Source organism: Cebidichthys violaceus, unplaced genomic scaffold (assembly GCF_023349555.1).
Source record: "Cebidichthys violaceus isolate CVI_PGR_0920_01 unplaced genomic scaffold, fCebVio1.0.p SCAF_1, whole genome shotgun sequence".
Classification (NCBI taxonomy): Eukaryota; Metazoa; Chordata; class Actinopteri; order Perciformes; family Stichaeidae; genus Cebidichthys; species Cebidichthys violaceus.
This window is the reverse complement of record NW_027176262.1, coordinates 17,805,850-17,822,216: the sequence shown is the minus strand read 5'-3', so window position 1 is coordinate 17,822,216 and position 16,367 is coordinate 17,805,850. Positions and strand designations below refer to the sequence as shown.

General features: G+C 41.7%; 1 protein-coding gene across 1 annotated transcript in view; it reads right to left on the bottom strand.

The window, feature by feature from the left end:
• Positions 1-240: 240 nt before the first annotated feature.
• Positions 241-16,367, bottom strand: part of dnah2 (dynein, axonemal, heavy chain 2) — a 56,009-nt gene continuing 39,882 nt past the window's right edge. Inside the window, exons 52-83 of the mRNA XM_068712914.1 lie at positions 16,116-16,298; positions 15,562-15,682; positions 14,816-14,948; positions 14,531-14,670; positions 13,915-14,125; positions 13,602-13,718; positions 13,155-13,296; positions 12,263-12,432; positions 11,770-11,886; positions 11,449-11,613; positions 11,148-11,270; positions 10,876-11,024; positions 10,619-10,685; positions 9,507-9,657; positions 9,214-9,362; positions 8,917-9,050; positions 8,450-8,594; positions 7,404-7,603; positions 6,619-6,745; positions 6,069-6,255; positions 5,657-5,805; positions 5,303-5,486; positions 4,812-5,002; positions 4,424-4,615; positions 3,912-4,096; positions 3,388-3,622; positions 2,662-2,813; positions 1,928-2,042; positions 1,636-1,812; positions 1,166-1,240; positions 848-995; positions 241-625 (exon numbers count right to left, since the gene is read on the bottom strand). Of these exons, the coding sequence (XP_068569015.1) occupies positions 471-625; positions 848-995; positions 1,166-1,240; positions 1,636-1,812; positions 1,928-2,042; positions 2,662-2,813; positions 3,388-3,622; positions 3,912-4,096; positions 4,424-4,615; positions 4,812-5,002; positions 5,303-5,486; positions 5,657-5,805; positions 6,069-6,255; positions 6,619-6,745; positions 7,404-7,603; positions 8,450-8,594; positions 8,917-9,050; positions 9,214-9,362; positions 9,507-9,657; positions 10,619-10,685; positions 10,876-11,024; positions 11,148-11,270; positions 11,449-11,613; positions 11,770-11,886; positions 12,263-12,432; positions 13,155-13,296; positions 13,602-13,718; positions 13,915-14,125; positions 14,531-14,670; positions 14,816-14,948; positions 15,562-15,682; positions 16,116-16,298 (4,889 nt within the window). The 3' untranslated portion in view covers positions 241-470. The remainder of the gene's footprint in view (positions 626-847; positions 996-1,165; positions 1,241-1,635; positions 1,813-1,927; positions 2,043-2,661; positions 2,814-3,387; positions 3,623-3,911; positions 4,097-4,423; positions 4,616-4,811; positions 5,003-5,302; positions 5,487-5,656; positions 5,806-6,068; positions 6,256-6,618; positions 6,746-7,403; positions 7,604-8,449; positions 8,595-8,916; positions 9,051-9,213; positions 9,363-9,506; positions 9,658-10,618; positions 10,686-10,875; positions 11,025-11,147; positions 11,271-11,448; positions 11,614-11,769; positions 11,887-12,262; positions 12,433-13,154; positions 13,297-13,601; positions 13,719-13,914; positions 14,126-14,530; positions 14,671-14,815; positions 14,949-15,561; positions 15,683-16,115; positions 16,299-16,367) is intronic.

The following is a 16,367-nucleotide window of genomic DNA, read 5'->3' as shown; positions in this document are numbered from 1 at the left end:
GAGGAGCTTTACTGCCCTCTAGTGGACTTAAAGACAAACTGCAGCATATTAAACTAATCAAGTCAGCGTGATTATAAACAGAAAAGCACATTAACTACGTCCGGTAATTTCAAAATAAAAAAACAATCTGAACAACCACAAATTAATTACAGATTATTTTAATAGTTTCCCACCGGTCACATTTAAATCCTGCAACACAACATTCTCCAGTGAGAATAACAATAAAAGAAGAGAACGAGACGTGACCAGTATTGTGTCTGACCAACTTTAAAGTGTCAAAGAATGACTCAGTTAATTTATTGTTAATGCAATACAATTGAAAAGTACCACAGTGTTTACATTTATTGTGCTGTTTATTGAAGCATTGTGTCATAAATAGAATATAATTTTTAAAAAAGCAGACAAAGTCAGAAAGAGCTAAAACAATAAATATTTAACCAGTAGAAAAGTGTGAGTATGTGTTAAGGCCTTCAGTTGTCCACGCTCATGAGAAGAGCGGTCCCTCTCTTGATCCAGTGGTCTGGGGTCACAGCTCCGGATTTGAGTTCTATACCGACCACAAAAGATGGCCGGTCCGCCACCCCCGAACGCATCGGGAAGTAGTAACACGGACACAGGTACATACCTACACACACGCACACGCACACGCACACGCACACGCACACGCACACGCACACACACACACACGCAGACAGATATGAGACAGCGAAACCACAGGGCATGACATTACAAACAATATACAGACAGATGAGAAAACAATAAACCTATGATGAATTATTAAAAATAGAATAAAACAAAACAAGAGAGGAAGATGGAAAGACATGGGATGGAGGAAAGAACAACTCACTCTTGGCTGCCTTCTTTTTTTCCACAGTTTTGAAGTGGATGGTGGGGATGGGACAGACCATCTGCATGGGTTTAGCTTCCACCAGACAGGAGTTACTCTTGTCCCAACCAGCCCCCTCCAGGAACAAACCTCGGACATATACTCCATCCTGTGGGGGGGGAGTCAATAAAACACACAAAGTCAATGTTGGAGTAGAAATAAAAAATCTGATGGAAAGTACACAGGACAGGTGAAAGATAATGGCTCATAAAAACAGTGGTCTGATGTTAAATTTATGGAAATCGTTTTGGAAATAGATATGTGTGTAGAGGGAGTCACCTTGGGCGGGTAAATAAGGTGGCTGTCATCTACAGTGGACACTATAAACTCCCAAGACAGCTTGTCCACTGATATCTGAAAGAACAGTTTGACACCATGTTAGTTGTTGGATGGACACGATGTTGAGATTAATCTATGAAAGAAAAGTGTTCAGCAGGTTGGGTTTGCCAGACCAGCACAGGGCGTATATCTAAAAACCAATGTGTTTTTATGACTGCATTATGTGTGCTGGGAAAATCAAACATGACATAATTGAAAAACAAAGATTTAAAAACAGAATTTTAGCTGTTGGTATCCAGGTTCCAGGTTTATTTTTTTAGTATATTCTTCAGTTGTAGAATCAAATAGTTAACTGGGAACCCCTTTCATATTATATGGCCATCAAAGACAAACAAGACAGTAAAGTGGTATTTCTTAATGTAGTGAAAGCGTCTTTCTGCCTGTGTGGATGTGGCTGTGTGAACTCTCACGTTGTGCTGTCGAGCAGAGGACTGCAGCACAGCGGTGAGGAACCCGTTGGGGAAGGTGAAGCTGGAGAGCCAGAACAGTTTGGGGGGCTCGACCGTCTTTGCCCAGTGCGCAAACTCATTGACCCGCAGGGAAAGATCCCTGGTCCACGCTGCCAGGGGCTTCAGTGAAGGGTACGCCTAGAGGCCAGATACAGTGAGGGTTATTACATGCTTCCAGCAGTTTGCAGCCTAACCCTAATGCATGTGTGGAAGAATTGTGTGAAAATTCTCAAGTGAGGTCGGGGTCTGGTACCTTCTCCCACAGTGGTGGAACACGGGCGTCATGGATGTAGCGGAAAGTCTCCTCCAAGCTGGATGACATCACCACCAAGCCTCTGATCCCTTTCTCCAGCTCTGCCTGGGATGAACTAATACACAAACACACACTGTAGGTGTTTAGTCGTCATCTAGTCTGGATCTATTGGGATTACCGTGCATTTGGACATAGAGGTACAAACAAACAGGCCAGGTGATTGGGTGATTGTTACTGATTTGCATCTTTGATGCTAGTGCCTCTTTCCCTTGAAAATGACTGGTTTTGGTTTTTACATTGAACTCAGATACACTTGGTTTAACTACTGATAGGCATGCCAGTATGGCAAGAAACAGTGTTGGTAAATTATTTCAGAAGGGTTTACTCAACCTAATTCTGTAGGAATTGACAATTGCAATTAATTTTATCTGGAAAACAGGCTAATGCCTTCAAAAGTTACTATAATTTGATCTCACTTTAGGTTGTCCCAACCCAGGACAGATACACACACAAATTGCAAATAATAATTGGATTAATGTTTTTGGAATTAAGGGATAAATTCAGGTTAACAACCACGGCCATTTAGTCTGCTAGCACTGCTAAATGTTAGCAGCACATCCCTATCCCTATTGACACAGTTAGTTTCAAATGACAGTTACACACATAGAGGTACAGGGCCTACGACACACATGGCCAACAGAGATTCTGACAATCAAACCCAAAGAAACACATACATGATGGTGTCCAGCAGAGAATTGTATCTCTGGATCTCTTGCAGCAGGACCACATTGATAGGGGAGAGGTTGTGCTGGAGGATGGACCTGGTGCCCTCGTAGTCAATCAATGGCGGGATTTTCTTACGGACGTCTGCCAACAGCTCTAATACCTGGAGGCACGTTGCAAACATAGTACAAAAGATGATAACTTACAAATACACTGCACACAAGTATTTTCAGTGAAGAAACTGCAGAGTTGGATCGTGGTGCTGCATAAAATTGGAGGACTTATAATAGTTTAGGCTTCAGCTCTTGATAATCCTTTCTAAAATACACACATGCTCCAACAACCAAAAGAACCTTATTTGTTATCACTATTACACTACCATAACATTTAAAGCATGTTTAAAGCACATAGAGAAACTACTACCATTGTTATACAACACCCAGTTTCATTAATGGCGAACACATGGTTTCAAAGAGATAACTTTCAAAACAAAACAGTCATTTCTGTCTTGACCTCTAAGTTTGAATGCAAATCATTCCTTGTACAGGTCATTTAAAACATGTTAATATGGCACGTGGGTGTGGAAGTTCTATTGGGAACTATTTGAGTTGTGTGGTGTGTTGAGTGCTCTGGTCATTAAATTGTTGGTGTCATCTTATGCCCGTCTCTTAAGTTGTGTATTTCCATTAAACTAGTTATCTCCTCCCTCCACTTCTCCCAACTTGCTTCTTTCTCACCTTATCTTCTCTGCTGGGCCTGTCCCCCAAAGCAGTAGGACTGGTGACCTGGGGCTGCAGGGAGAGCAGGGTGTCAAACAGCGTCCTGGTCTCGGCGATCTGGCTGGCAATGTCTGCATTAGAGTGCTGGCCAAACACCTCAGGGTGCTCTGTGGACGGCAGCCTGCTGATATGTTCCTTGTAGGAAGACTGGGGTCCGTCATGGGGGATGTAATAGGATGTTAAGGAGGACAACCTGACAGATAAATGGGGTTGACAGAATATAAAGTCAGTGATATAAGATGTTTTTTAGAAACATTGGTACAATTGGAGAGATTATTTTCATCTCATCTGAAGTAACTGATGTAGAAACATAGCAGCAAAACACAACCCTACCAATATAAATGACAAAAACACAGAGAGTTTGTGTATTGACAATATCTAAAAATTCTCTAGCACATACTGCCTGAATGTATGGCGTGCTAGAATTCCTATTCTTTAACTATACATGTAATAATGAATGTGTGTGTGATAAAGTGTCTTACTTGAAGGAGGGCTGGTTCACGGCAGCATCACAGTAGTAGTCATTGATGTATGTGGTTAGAAGACGTCTGTCCCAGTCATCTGTTACATGACCTCCATAGTTCACCTCAGCAATGAGGTACTTCAACGCATCCCAGGGGATCTTCTCATACATATCCAGGTACAGACTGAGCAGATTCTCACTCACCTGGGGGGCATCAAAACGATGATTTTAACAGACTTGATTTTGAAATGCAAGATACAGACCAAGAAGTAAAGGAAGTAAGTAGGTAGTCTCATACATTTTTTTAAGCTGTATATGTCTTTATGGGATAGAGCAGTGATAGACAGGAAAAGGGGAGAGATCGGCGATGACATGCAGCAAAGGACCGTGGATCACATTCAATAAATAGTCTCATACATTTGAATTAGATTGTCATTATCCATTTGTCTAACAAACACTCTGACAGGGTATAAAATGGCCTTTCTGCCTTCAGCCATCATTGTTTCCTTCAGTGTCAGATAAAGCTCTGACCTCAAAGTCAGAATCGTTGAATCCATAGACAATGTTCCAGCCCAGCTGCAAAAACTTCTTCCTTTCCAGCAGGATGCTGTGAAAAAAGCAGAGGGAGAAGAGCATCTTCCTGTACAATGCGGGTCTTGAGCAGCGGGTGAATTGAGACTCCGTCACCAGCTGGTACAGACGCTTCATGTTGGCTTTCACGCCCTGAAAACAACAGGGTGTTTACAGTGTTAACACCACTATGGAGGTTGTTACGTGTATTGTATGCACATCTTACTGTAAAATCTGTGTAGGCAAATTAAAACTGAATATTCAAAGAACTTCCATGTATATTTGTTGACATGTATATCATGTATGCTTTATAGAAGATATGGAAATCCATGCGTGTGACCATATGCACCTTTGGTGGTTCTGTGGTCATCTTGATGCCAGCCTGCAGGATGGTAATGGGAAATCCAGGATGTGGCGAAGAGCTGAGCCAGAGTCGGAAGTTTGAGTGGGGCTCCTGCACTTGTAGCTGCTCCACCAGCTTGTCCAGCTCAGGCATCCATGAGAGAGATAGGTGGCAGTTGGCAAGGAACACCCAGTGACCTGGTCCAGAGAAACAGAGGGCTTCAGATATAGGGGCTGATATAGGGGCTGATATAACTTAGGTATTTCTATTTCAAGTCTAGTTGTTGTTGTTGTTGTTGTTGTTGTGTGGTTAGGTTATCTTGCAGTGACCACAAAAGAAAGAAAACGCCCAATCTAAGTACTTTGTACACGTTGTTAAGCACAAGGGACTTTTGACACTAAAATAATCAGTTGTAAGAGAAAAAATGACACTTCTTAGCCACTGAATGAATCCGATACAGAGGAGCAGGAAGAAAGACAGAGCGATTAGTGTTGTACCATTCTTGACACCCTCCTCTATCATTCTTTTGGCGATGGGGGCCTGTCCCTGGCCCAGAGAGAGAGCATGGAAGTGCTTGCTCATACCAGAGGCCTCAGCCAGCTGCAGCAGGGCTCCGGTGGGGTCCACCCCAGGAGACAAAATGAAGATCAGAGGAGTCCTGCTGGTGGATTCCTCCACAACCTGGGGAGAGAACAGAGACAGTAGCAAAGAGGGACAAAGAAAGAAATGAGTTGTAATCAAACAGAACAACGCAAATTAAATGTTTGAGACATTTGTTTCATTTCAATTCAAATCTTTACATCTAATATTCAAGATGGAAAAAGTAATAGGGACTAACAGCAGACACTCACAGCCTTCATGTCGAGAACAGGCGGCTCCACAAACTGATGGCCGAGGATGTTAACAATGAAGGAGGTGACGCACAGGGAGACACGGTCCTGACGCAGAGAGCGCACTATCAGCATCTTCTGGAGCTCATTGCAGTTATGCTCCCAATCACCTAGAAGGAAAAAAAAACTGAGTGGACGGGTAAAGTCAGGAAATTCAGGGGTGAGGGAGGGCAGTTTGGAAGTAATTAAGGAAGATGTCTGATTAACATGAAATGTGAAAAGGGTTGTGAGATAAGGATATAATGACGGGAAAGGCTGAAAGAAATGTAGGATAATCTCATACTGAGCTGAACTTTGTCAAAACTTCATTGTTTATAATGGAGACAATTCTCTTCAGTAACAAAGTAAAAAAACTCCCACAACACATACAGACCTGGTAGTGTGGCAACCTCTGGCTCAGCACTGGTGAACCAAAGGTTCCAGTCTCTGGGATAATGTTCAAAGGAGGCCATGATGCCATGGAAGTTGGGCAGCTTATTCAGCTCTGTGATGTTGTCCCAGCTGGAGTCTACCAGCCAACTGGTACAGGGGTTGTACATCTGATCCTTCTTATCGAGTACCTAGAAGCACATCCATCAGTTAATCAGTTCCATCAGTGTTTCAATAAATTGTCCAAATAACCCATCAATCAACAACACATCAATCATACAGCACCAGGCCCCAGAGATATTAAGAAATTCACTGGAGAGGAAAGGTAGTTATGGAAAACGTAATGGCTATGGAAATTTTGGGAAAACACATTGTCGGCTGTCTTTGAGGGGAAGCATAACTTCTACATGGCTCAACATTTAAATACACAGTGGAAATTCTTTTGGGGCATTAAGTGTTCCGAGTGTTTGAGAATAAAAGGTTTGTCCTGTTTGACTATCCCAAATCAAATAAGGTAAAAACAAGATGTCTGAATGTGTACTGTGTTTTCTTACGAGTCCTCCTCGGAGGAAGAAGCTGTACTCATTCATGTTGAGTTTTCCAGCCACCTCGAGAATTTTGACACACATCTGGAAGCTGAAGAGCAGCTTATGGCATTCGAACAGACCACGACACGTGTACCTACAGAGGATAACATACAGAGGTGTATAGCTTTTATGTATGATGATTTTAATGTAAAGTGTCTTTGGGTACTATGAAAAGTGCTCGATAAATAAAATGTATTATTATTATTATTATTAGAGGTAGCTAAAAAAAGACAGTGTATGTTTCTGATTGATCATATCACAAACTTATAATTTCAATAAGTGAACTGATAAGATATGACATAAACATCTTTATCAAGGACACAATTACTTGCTACAGTAGCATTAAAGGCTATGTTGCTATAGTATGTCTCAGTTCACAGCTGTGGTTCAGGAGGTAAAGCAGGCCCACTCATTGCAGGGTTGTCAGTTCAATCCTAGGCTCCTCGTGTCCATATGTCAAGGTGTCCTTGAGCAAGACACTGAACCTCAAATTGCTCCCAATGGGCAGGCCAGCAGCTTGCAAGGCACGTCTGTTGCCATCAGTGTGTGTGTGTGTGTGTGTGTGTGTGTGTGTGTGTGTGTGTGTGTGTGTAAATGTTAAGTGCCAAGATTGTAAAGCTTTGTTTTTCAGCACAGTTATACAGCTTATTTCTACATCACGGTCTTTCTCTGTCCATACAAAACATTTTCTGACTGGAATTCCCTTGACTCATCAATACCAGCATGCAAATTTATGAAAAGGACTGGCTCACCTGTATACTGCATGTGTGTGGTACTCATTGAGGTTATCTATCCTTTCCTCCAGCTTGTCGCTGCGCTTGCTCTTTTTTATGCTGAGGTTGAACAGGTCAATATAGGCATCCAGTGAGAACTGGTACATGGGGTCAATGCAGCCCATGTCGTTTAGAATGGAGAAGAGGATGGAGGCTCGCTCAGCACATGGGCGATAGGCCTGTTAGGAGAGAGCACTTTAAGTTATATACACATACTCTATGCACAAACTGACATGTAAATGAACCATTTCAATAATATTATTATAATATGCAGACTAAAATTACCATAAATGGCCACCAAAACTTTCCGGAAAAACCCCATTGGTTTATAATTGCTCACTTTGTCTTACTAATCCAAGATCCTAAAATCCTGAAGATAGTTGATCATAAAACCTAATTCCTCCGCTGCCCCAATCCCCTCATCCCTACACCTGACCAACTGTATGTAAGAAATGGACGTGGTCACTGTGACATCACCCAGTGGTTTGTGGACTGCCATTTTGAAGTCTTGAGATTGGCATTTTGGCCGTCACCATCTTATTTTCGCAATGAGAAATAACACATGAGGGTGTTTCTAAATTCAACTGAATGCAAGACATTTTTAGTCAAACAAAAAAAGTTACAATAACTTTCATGAACTGAAAACACACTATGAGAGGGTTAAAGTTCTAAGACAAAAACATGGACAACTCCAAGACCAGACAATGCCGTTGCAGCAACCCGTCAATCACAGTAGCCCCACCCTGAAGCATACCCAGCTTTATGGTCTATTTGACTCTAAATGGACCATAATGTACTAAATGAACATCATGCTGTATTGAAGAAGACTTGAAACTAGAGATTGAGATCATAAACTCATGTTTACAATGTTTAATGAGGTAATAAATCAAGTGAGAAGTAGAGTCATTTTCTCATAGACTTCTATACAAGTTGACTTCCTTTCTGTCCTTCCCCTCCAATGGCCATTAGGAAGAATGCTAGTTTAAGGCACTTTTCAGACCCGGAGGTTGCCGCCTGCTCCTGACCTCTCTAGCAGAGTCGATCTTGATCTCGGTTTGTTCACTGCTCTCAAGCTGCTCTGAAACCACAGTGGCTGTCACTTTAGATGTCTGCAGGGTTTTCACCAGCTGCTCGTCGTCCAGCAGTGAGCCAGTCGCCTCATTCAGCAGCCTGGTAGAGTAGACACACAAGCGTACAACATAAAAAAAACCCCCACCTACATACATAAATACAACATTAGAGTGCCACAGTGCCTACTAAGCATGACAGGCCAAGAAAAAAAATGTGCAAACACAAACACATTAGGGTTCACATACATCAAAATGAAAGTTTGACTTCAAAACATTTAATCACTTACTCTTAGGACGGTAAGTGTTGCTGCTTTCATTGCTGCTACACGTAATGTGCTCAACATTACCAGGACAACAACAAATTGAACTACTATTATTATTATCATTATATACTCGTAGTATTACTGTAATAGCTAAACAACCTGAGGATCTCATCCTCCAGTTCCTCCAGGCTTCTCTTGCCAGAAGCAATGCTGATCACCAAAGAGTCCTTCTGTTCTTCTAGCTCTGGACGCTCCTTACGCACCACAATTCCCAATAGTTGGGCTTCCAGACCCTGCACACACAATCCCATACACAAACAGATAATTTAAGGAAACAACTCATATTCTCAAAATGTATGTGTACACAACTGAGGATACGCGTACATATAAAGAAGTATACAATGGTGAGCTGGAGCCCAAACAAACAAACACACACATACACACACACACTCAGACCTGCTCCATGACGGCGAAGTTGACAATGATGGTCTTTGTGGAAATCTCTGGTGTGTAGTGGGGGTTAGACAGCTTGGTGGTGATGTAGAAACGAAACTCTGGATTGTACTCCACCTCCTTATCACCTAGCTTCAACAGCAGCCGGCCGCCTGAGAAGAAAACACAAAAATGTTCACCCATACACACATTGGATTCAGGCACACCCTTATATTTAGCTGAAAATTCCGCAGTTGGTATTTAAATTTGTGAACTTGTGTATGTACTGTATGTGTGTGTGTGTGTTTGAGTCTGACCTATTCGTGTCATGGACTTGTTAAGAATTGGGTCGAGAGAGGGGTCCAAATCCTCCAGGACATTCTGCAGCAAAACAGGATTCCCGAACTGGATGGCGTTCTCCAGCACCCGCAGGTAGTCTGACATTTGAAAGTCTATTACTTTCAGACCCTGCACATGTGGACACATATGTGCGCAGGAGGACAGAAAGAGACATAGAGAGGGATAAAACAAACAACAAAACACAGCCTGTCTCACAAAAAGTCATAGTCCTCCAATGGGATGGGACTTTCACTGTCGTTTGAAGTTGATTCCATTTATGTTATGCAAAGTACTGGGAGGTATGGTACAGTCTTCCCAAGTTCAGTATATACTCATGGGCTATCAAGAATCCACCAGTACTGAACAACAGAACCAACAGACCTGAAATCTGGTCTGTTGAAATATATTTTAAATTTGAGAAAAGATGCAATTTATCACAACAAAAATAGAGATGGTTCTCTTCTTGTTGCTAGTGAGGACCAGCCTACTATTTCATATAGTACAAAGTGATGAGTGTGCTATTTGTCTCCTGAAATGTAGGGCACAATTGCATTAAGTTGTTTTAAGGTGGAATAAGCAGTTTGAGAATACAGGTTATCTTTTTTCTTCAACACACTGATTACCTTTCTTGACCTATTAAAGGATGAATAATGGAACAAGTAAATAGTGTGGTAAATAATCATGAGAGCTAAAATATTATTGACATTATCACGGAAAAACAGCTTTTGCGTGCGACTCCTCCTTTATCGTGTGTGTGTTGTGTTGCAACGGCTCTCTGCGGATGTCCGCCCCCAAAATTTCAGTTGAACTTTCTACCTAAGCTGCTCTGAACTTTGTGCGCGATATAGCTACCAGGTTTGTTAAAAAAACAAAGTTTGAGTGTCTGTAACAAAGTGATCTGCAACATTAGCATTGGTAATGGTAAATACATTAAATCATTTGTAAAACTTTAGTGCATACACCCGTCTTCTCTGGACACCTTCCTATGCACTCAACTATCAACTATCCATGATTGTTCAAAAAATGTAACAGTTAAGACACAATAAAATAGAATATGAATCAGAGTAAAGTTGGCTGAGTCAAGACTTACTCTCTTCATCTCCATATTCTTGATCCATTTCATAGATTGGCCTTGAGGGTCCACCATCAGTGGCCATCTTGAAAGAAGGGAAAGAAATAAAACAAGCCAACTTGTATTTGCAGTATACGTTTTGTACAGTGAACACAACAAAATCCAAATCCAAGAAAAAACAATCCAAAAGCATTTTAATTTTGTATGCTTACTGGACAACCGCTAATATTAGTGAATACAACATTTATTAACAGATTGTGTCGACATGCACTGACCGGTTTCCGCGGGTGACGATAACTCCATTGTCATTGGAGAATGCGTCAGAGGGCAGACCCTGAATGTTCCAGTCCCTCACGACTGTAGGCTTGGACAGAAAGACTGCAAAACGGAACCCTGGTGTGCATGGGATCGCTAAGTCCCGTAACTGAGGAAAGGGTAAACAGAGTACAGTAGTAACTGTAGAGGGAGTTCAAGTATATGGCAAGCTTTTCACTGAATTCCACATTATGATCTATGTTTTTATGAGGTGTGTGTCTGTGTGCCTCACCTCCTTTATCCAGATGGCAAGCAGCTCGTCTCTATAGTTGGAAAGGAAGGGTCCCATGTAGGACAGGAAAGATGCTGCAAGTAAACAGTCTCCCACCAGGTATTCCATGTTTTCCTCAAGACCCTGAAGCACATGGGTACATGGGTATGAGTGTATATGTGAGTGTGTGAGTTATGTATTGTACTGTGTGATCTGTTTGTTTCTACCTTGCCCCAAACAAACCCCCAGAAAGAAAAGACAGATTCTCAGTAGTAGAAGAGTTCATATTTTTGTTGTGTGTGTGTGCTTGTGTGTGGCCTACAGCAACTCTCTCCTCCCAGCGAACCCTCTCTCCAGCCAGTCCCGTCACCAGTTTGTCAGCTCGGTCCAGTTTTATCTCCATCTCATCGGATTTCACCTTCAAACTTTTCTTCATGATCCGCTTCTCACAGAGCTGCTTTTCCAGCTGCTCTTTCTTCTCCCCCACCTGCCCACAGACATGCACAGCAATTATATAAATTCATCATAAATAGTCCTATCATATGTAAATTGGAGTCACTATAATGCTACTGTTGCACAAATGTATAAATATCTATTTCTAAATGCCTATCAGGCTGCTTGCTAGATGCACTGGGCTCCATACCTCTCGCAGTTTGTCCTGGGCCGCAGCCAGTTCAGCCTGTTTCTCTGCTAACTGGGCCATGGTAGCATTCAGTTGAGCCCGCTTGGGCTCCACCACCCTGAAGGCACGCCCATAAACCTGGAGGAACAATGCATACGATTTACTTTTGCCACCTATTTTCCTGTTCATGTATTCATTTCACAAAAAGCTCCAATTGTTTTGTGATAGCACCTTTGCTATGCTTACTATAGCAAATGCTTTTTTCTGCTGCTACGCAGTAATGCGCTTAATGCATACAGCTCATTGTTGAATTGTATGTGAATACAACGTGCCACAATTAGTGCCATTGTCTGCATGCATTCAGTAACTAACTATTTCAACAACAATTAGCTACAAATTATTAATTACAAACTATTACGTGAGCTTGGGGCTTTATGGTGACTATTCATATCTGTAAGTGTGACTAAGAGTGTGTGTGTGATTGTGTGCTTGTAGCCAGCAGACACTCTATTACCTCCATCGCTCTGACCCACATGCAGAGGGACTTCGCAGCTAGTGATACTTTGCCGATGATCTCTGGCTGGAAGTCTACCTGTCTGCAGTACTGGCCGATATTCTTCAACACACGGTCCGTTATATTGTTCTTGTCAAAGTTAACTAAAGTTTTGATGAAGTTGGAATCACCTGCCAGAAACAAAGTCACATAGGTCAGAAAACCATGACATTTTTTATTTTTTTATTTTTGCCAAATTGCTCTTATGTGTGTCTCTCAGTTTAATTAATTTTCCTTCACCTTTTTTGTGTTATCTATTGTCATGACAACTCCTCAGCTTTTTGATCAACAAGAGGGAAATGCAGTGCATTTTCTAAAAGGTGGATTATCTTCACTTGTGTTCCAGCAAACATTGCAATGTACACCTAATTTACACAAATAGTCTTTTGTAAGTAGAATCTAATAAAAACTAGATTTAGCGCCTCATGTGTTGGCCTCCACCAACCAGTCATGTTGCAGTTAAAATTCATGTCTGTCTAGACTGGCGTCAATTCATCACTTTATCCTAAGGATATGAAATTGTCATACTTAACACATGAAAACAAAAGGCCTCTGGTCATATAAAACTAAATGCAAAACGCTATCAAATGACCCTTTGGAATAGAATTGCTTTGTGATATTCTCTTTGATAAATTGTATCTGAGACATGTTATTAAAGTTTGAGTGTGTGCAAAGAGTGTGTTTAATCTACCCTTAGCTGCTAACCTTTGTTTTATGTTCTGCTATTTGGGTTTCTGTTTCAGTTTGCCCCACTGAACTGGGGACGATTGGACCTTATAAACTGACAGCTCAACAGCAAACTTAATTTTAATCAGTTATTATAATTGTAAAATCCAGGAAATTTCTCTCTCACCTAGCTGTCGCTTGGCCTCTGCCCAGGTAGGCTCTTTGCCCAGAAGGGTCATGACAGCCTGCATCACTGTCTCCACCAGCGTTGGGGGACAGCCATACGACTTGATCTCCGTCATGTCCCTCTTATTCAGAGACTCCAGAGCCTAGGTGCAAAAGGAGGAAGGAAAAGAGAATGTGTGGGTGTAAGAAGGCAGGGTGTACTGCTCGCTGAGTCATGTTTAATTGAAATTTAGACAGCTAGAAATCCCCACTCTCAAATGGCAAGGTGCTTGTATTAGTATTGGAGAGAAGCAGAGCAGTCAAATATACTGAAAGGTGGAGGAATATTACTCATCAAGTATCAAGGAAATAGTTCAACCAGACACATTTATGAACAAAGTGAGCACCTACAGTAAATACACACAGAGGGACTGAAAGTATCATAAAAGTGAATAGGAAAGAGCTCTACCTTCATGGCCTCATTCAGTGCAGGCAGGACCTCGTCCAGATCTCTCTGTGCATTCTCAGCCATGGCTTTGCATTGTAACTCTTCTGCCCCGATTTTCACATTTTTAGCACTCACCACCTCAACACAAACATACACCAATGTGTCACTGACTATTATAAGCATCTTTCCTATTTGCAAACTACCACAGACCTTCCCAAACACAAACCACTAATGTGAACCTTTGTGGGTGTGAATCACATTATGCGTTAATCAAATTATTGCTGAAATCTATTTAATAACTGTGTGCACATGCAAATATTTTTGTCTTGCTTACATTCTTCTGCTTGTTAGCCTCTGTCGTCTGCTGTAAAATGATGGCCAGGTACTCGTCACACTGTATCTGGAACTCTGCCACCTGCTTCTTGGCCTCCTCAAGCTCTACAGACATGGCCTCCACCTTCTCCCGTGTGTCATTGATCTTGAACAGGCCATTACGCAGCTTGCTCACCTGCTCCCCCAGTTCACTGCGTTTCTCTGCCAACAACCTGGATGTATGGAGACACACACACACACACATACATAAACGCAATCAGATGATTGACATGGGGATTTTAAAGGAGCCAGGCGTTTAATAAATAGACAAACTGAGACATTCATCGAAAGGTAGCAACTGTAAAGTGAATCACTTCCATGCTAGAATTAACCAGGTTTGTGTTAGGAGTCTGCTTGTTCTGGTTTCACTCTATTCTGATGCATGACCCGAGAGCATCCACACCTAATGTATGCATTCTTTTGGTGTGAGCACTGACACTTAGAGCTTACAAAGGGACCAGTTTAATGTTAACAATCTATATGGCCCTCAAAACACACATGAAGCGTTTGAAGGTGGTATGAAGAGAGGAGAAAAGATAAGCAAGAATAAGTGAAGGAGAATGTTTAAAGGTGCCTACTTTCTGTATCCAGACACCAGCTCCAGGTAGTTGGTGGGTGTCACATAATTATGTCTCCTCAGCTCCAACTTCATCCTTTGGGAGACCTGTGCAACCGACTGGTGTGTGGCCACGAAGACACTGGCTACCTTTGTCTGGATCTACAATATCAGAATTTTTTGTTTTATTGGCCAGGTATGAGAACATCATGGAGAACACCACGGATTTGAGATAATATACAATATAAATGAGGATGAACTTGCTCACACATAAAAATGTGTATTGATGTGTCTGTGTGTGCCTCACCCCCTCCAAGGAGCCCAACTCCAGTCCATCCAAGTACCTCTCAGCCACCTCCAGCAGAGCATCTTTGGGCCACTCACAGAACCAGTCAATGGTGGTGCAGTTTACAAGCGCTGGGTACTGGAGGATGTGGTTCCTGTTGGCAAACAGACATTTAGAAATTATATTCAGATATACTTTTTTGATATAATGATCTCCATTACACCCTTGTTGACACAGGGTCTGTGTACTAGTGCGGATGTCACAAAATCCACACTGTTTGTAAATACAGCAAGCCTCAGGTCCTTGCTACACGAAAACAAAAACTACACGAAAACGAAAACTACGAACGGAGTAGTATGGATGTAGCCTGAATCACCAAAGTGACCAAACCTCATTTGCTCGACAACACAAGCGATGTCATGGTGAGGCCTGATTTACTGTCCCCAATGTACCTTTGAGGAGCTGCTGAGGGGTAATGCAGGAAACAGCTGCACTGTGCATTTATTCATTTACAAGTGATTTGGATGTGTCAGCGTGCACGGATGTTGTCAAGGTAAGAATACATGTATAGTTGCTGGAGAGAAGTTGCTGAAGTGTTGGGACTCTTCAGCTAATAAGGACCGCAAAGTGATACATACTGTGTTCATTTCCATAAACATTTGTGTCAACAGTAAAGAGAAGTGAAAAAAAGAGGAGGGAGGAACATATTGCTAATCCAAGTATATTATAGGGCACAGTGTGCTGCAAGAAACAAAATTAGAATCTACCTGAAGGACTCTCCCACTGGGCTCATACAGAGCACTATGTGCAGGTTGTCCCTGACTCGCTCTATCAGGTAACTGAACAGGGAGTCAGGAGTCTCCATTACTTTGTTGTTCCTAGCAGACTCTGACAGAGCATTGCACACCTAGAGGTAGAATGACAACAATTACATGTTATGAGAATTGGAAGTAGGTTTAAAAAGGTTAAAAACTTGAATGACCTACAGATGCCACAGAGTTTGAGATTAATACATATGAGAAGATGTATGTCACTTAAGGAAGATTTCAAGAGCAGACTGTAAGTCAACCACTAGAGTCGGGTCAGTCTTGCATCGCACGGAGGTTTTTATCTTAAAAGAACATTCACACTTTATAGCAAGAATAGTTTGTAAAATGTAAAAAAAACACTCAGCCTAGATAATTTTCTTCACTGTATTCTGTGTGAATTGAGTTAATCTAAACCATGAATATAATATGAATGCAAGCATACAAATGAAAATAGAAGATAGGAATATAGGAAATAGACTTAGACAGATGCAAAGACAGGAGGCCAAAAAGACCTAATACATGTAAAATACAGACCTCAACAAACTCGTCCTGCTTGTAGAGGTTAGGCACCTCGCCAGAGCTCAAGATATTATTGATGTCCTCTAGGAAGGATTCATCTACGATCTGGGTGTCATTGAACAAGAAGACTGTGGGCTTGTTGTCAACACCAGTCAACCAGTACAGCTTCTTGATGTCTGAAAGAAAGGACAGAAAAAAACCTCCTATATATATTGTAGCTGACTGAAGATGGGATGAGAGAAACT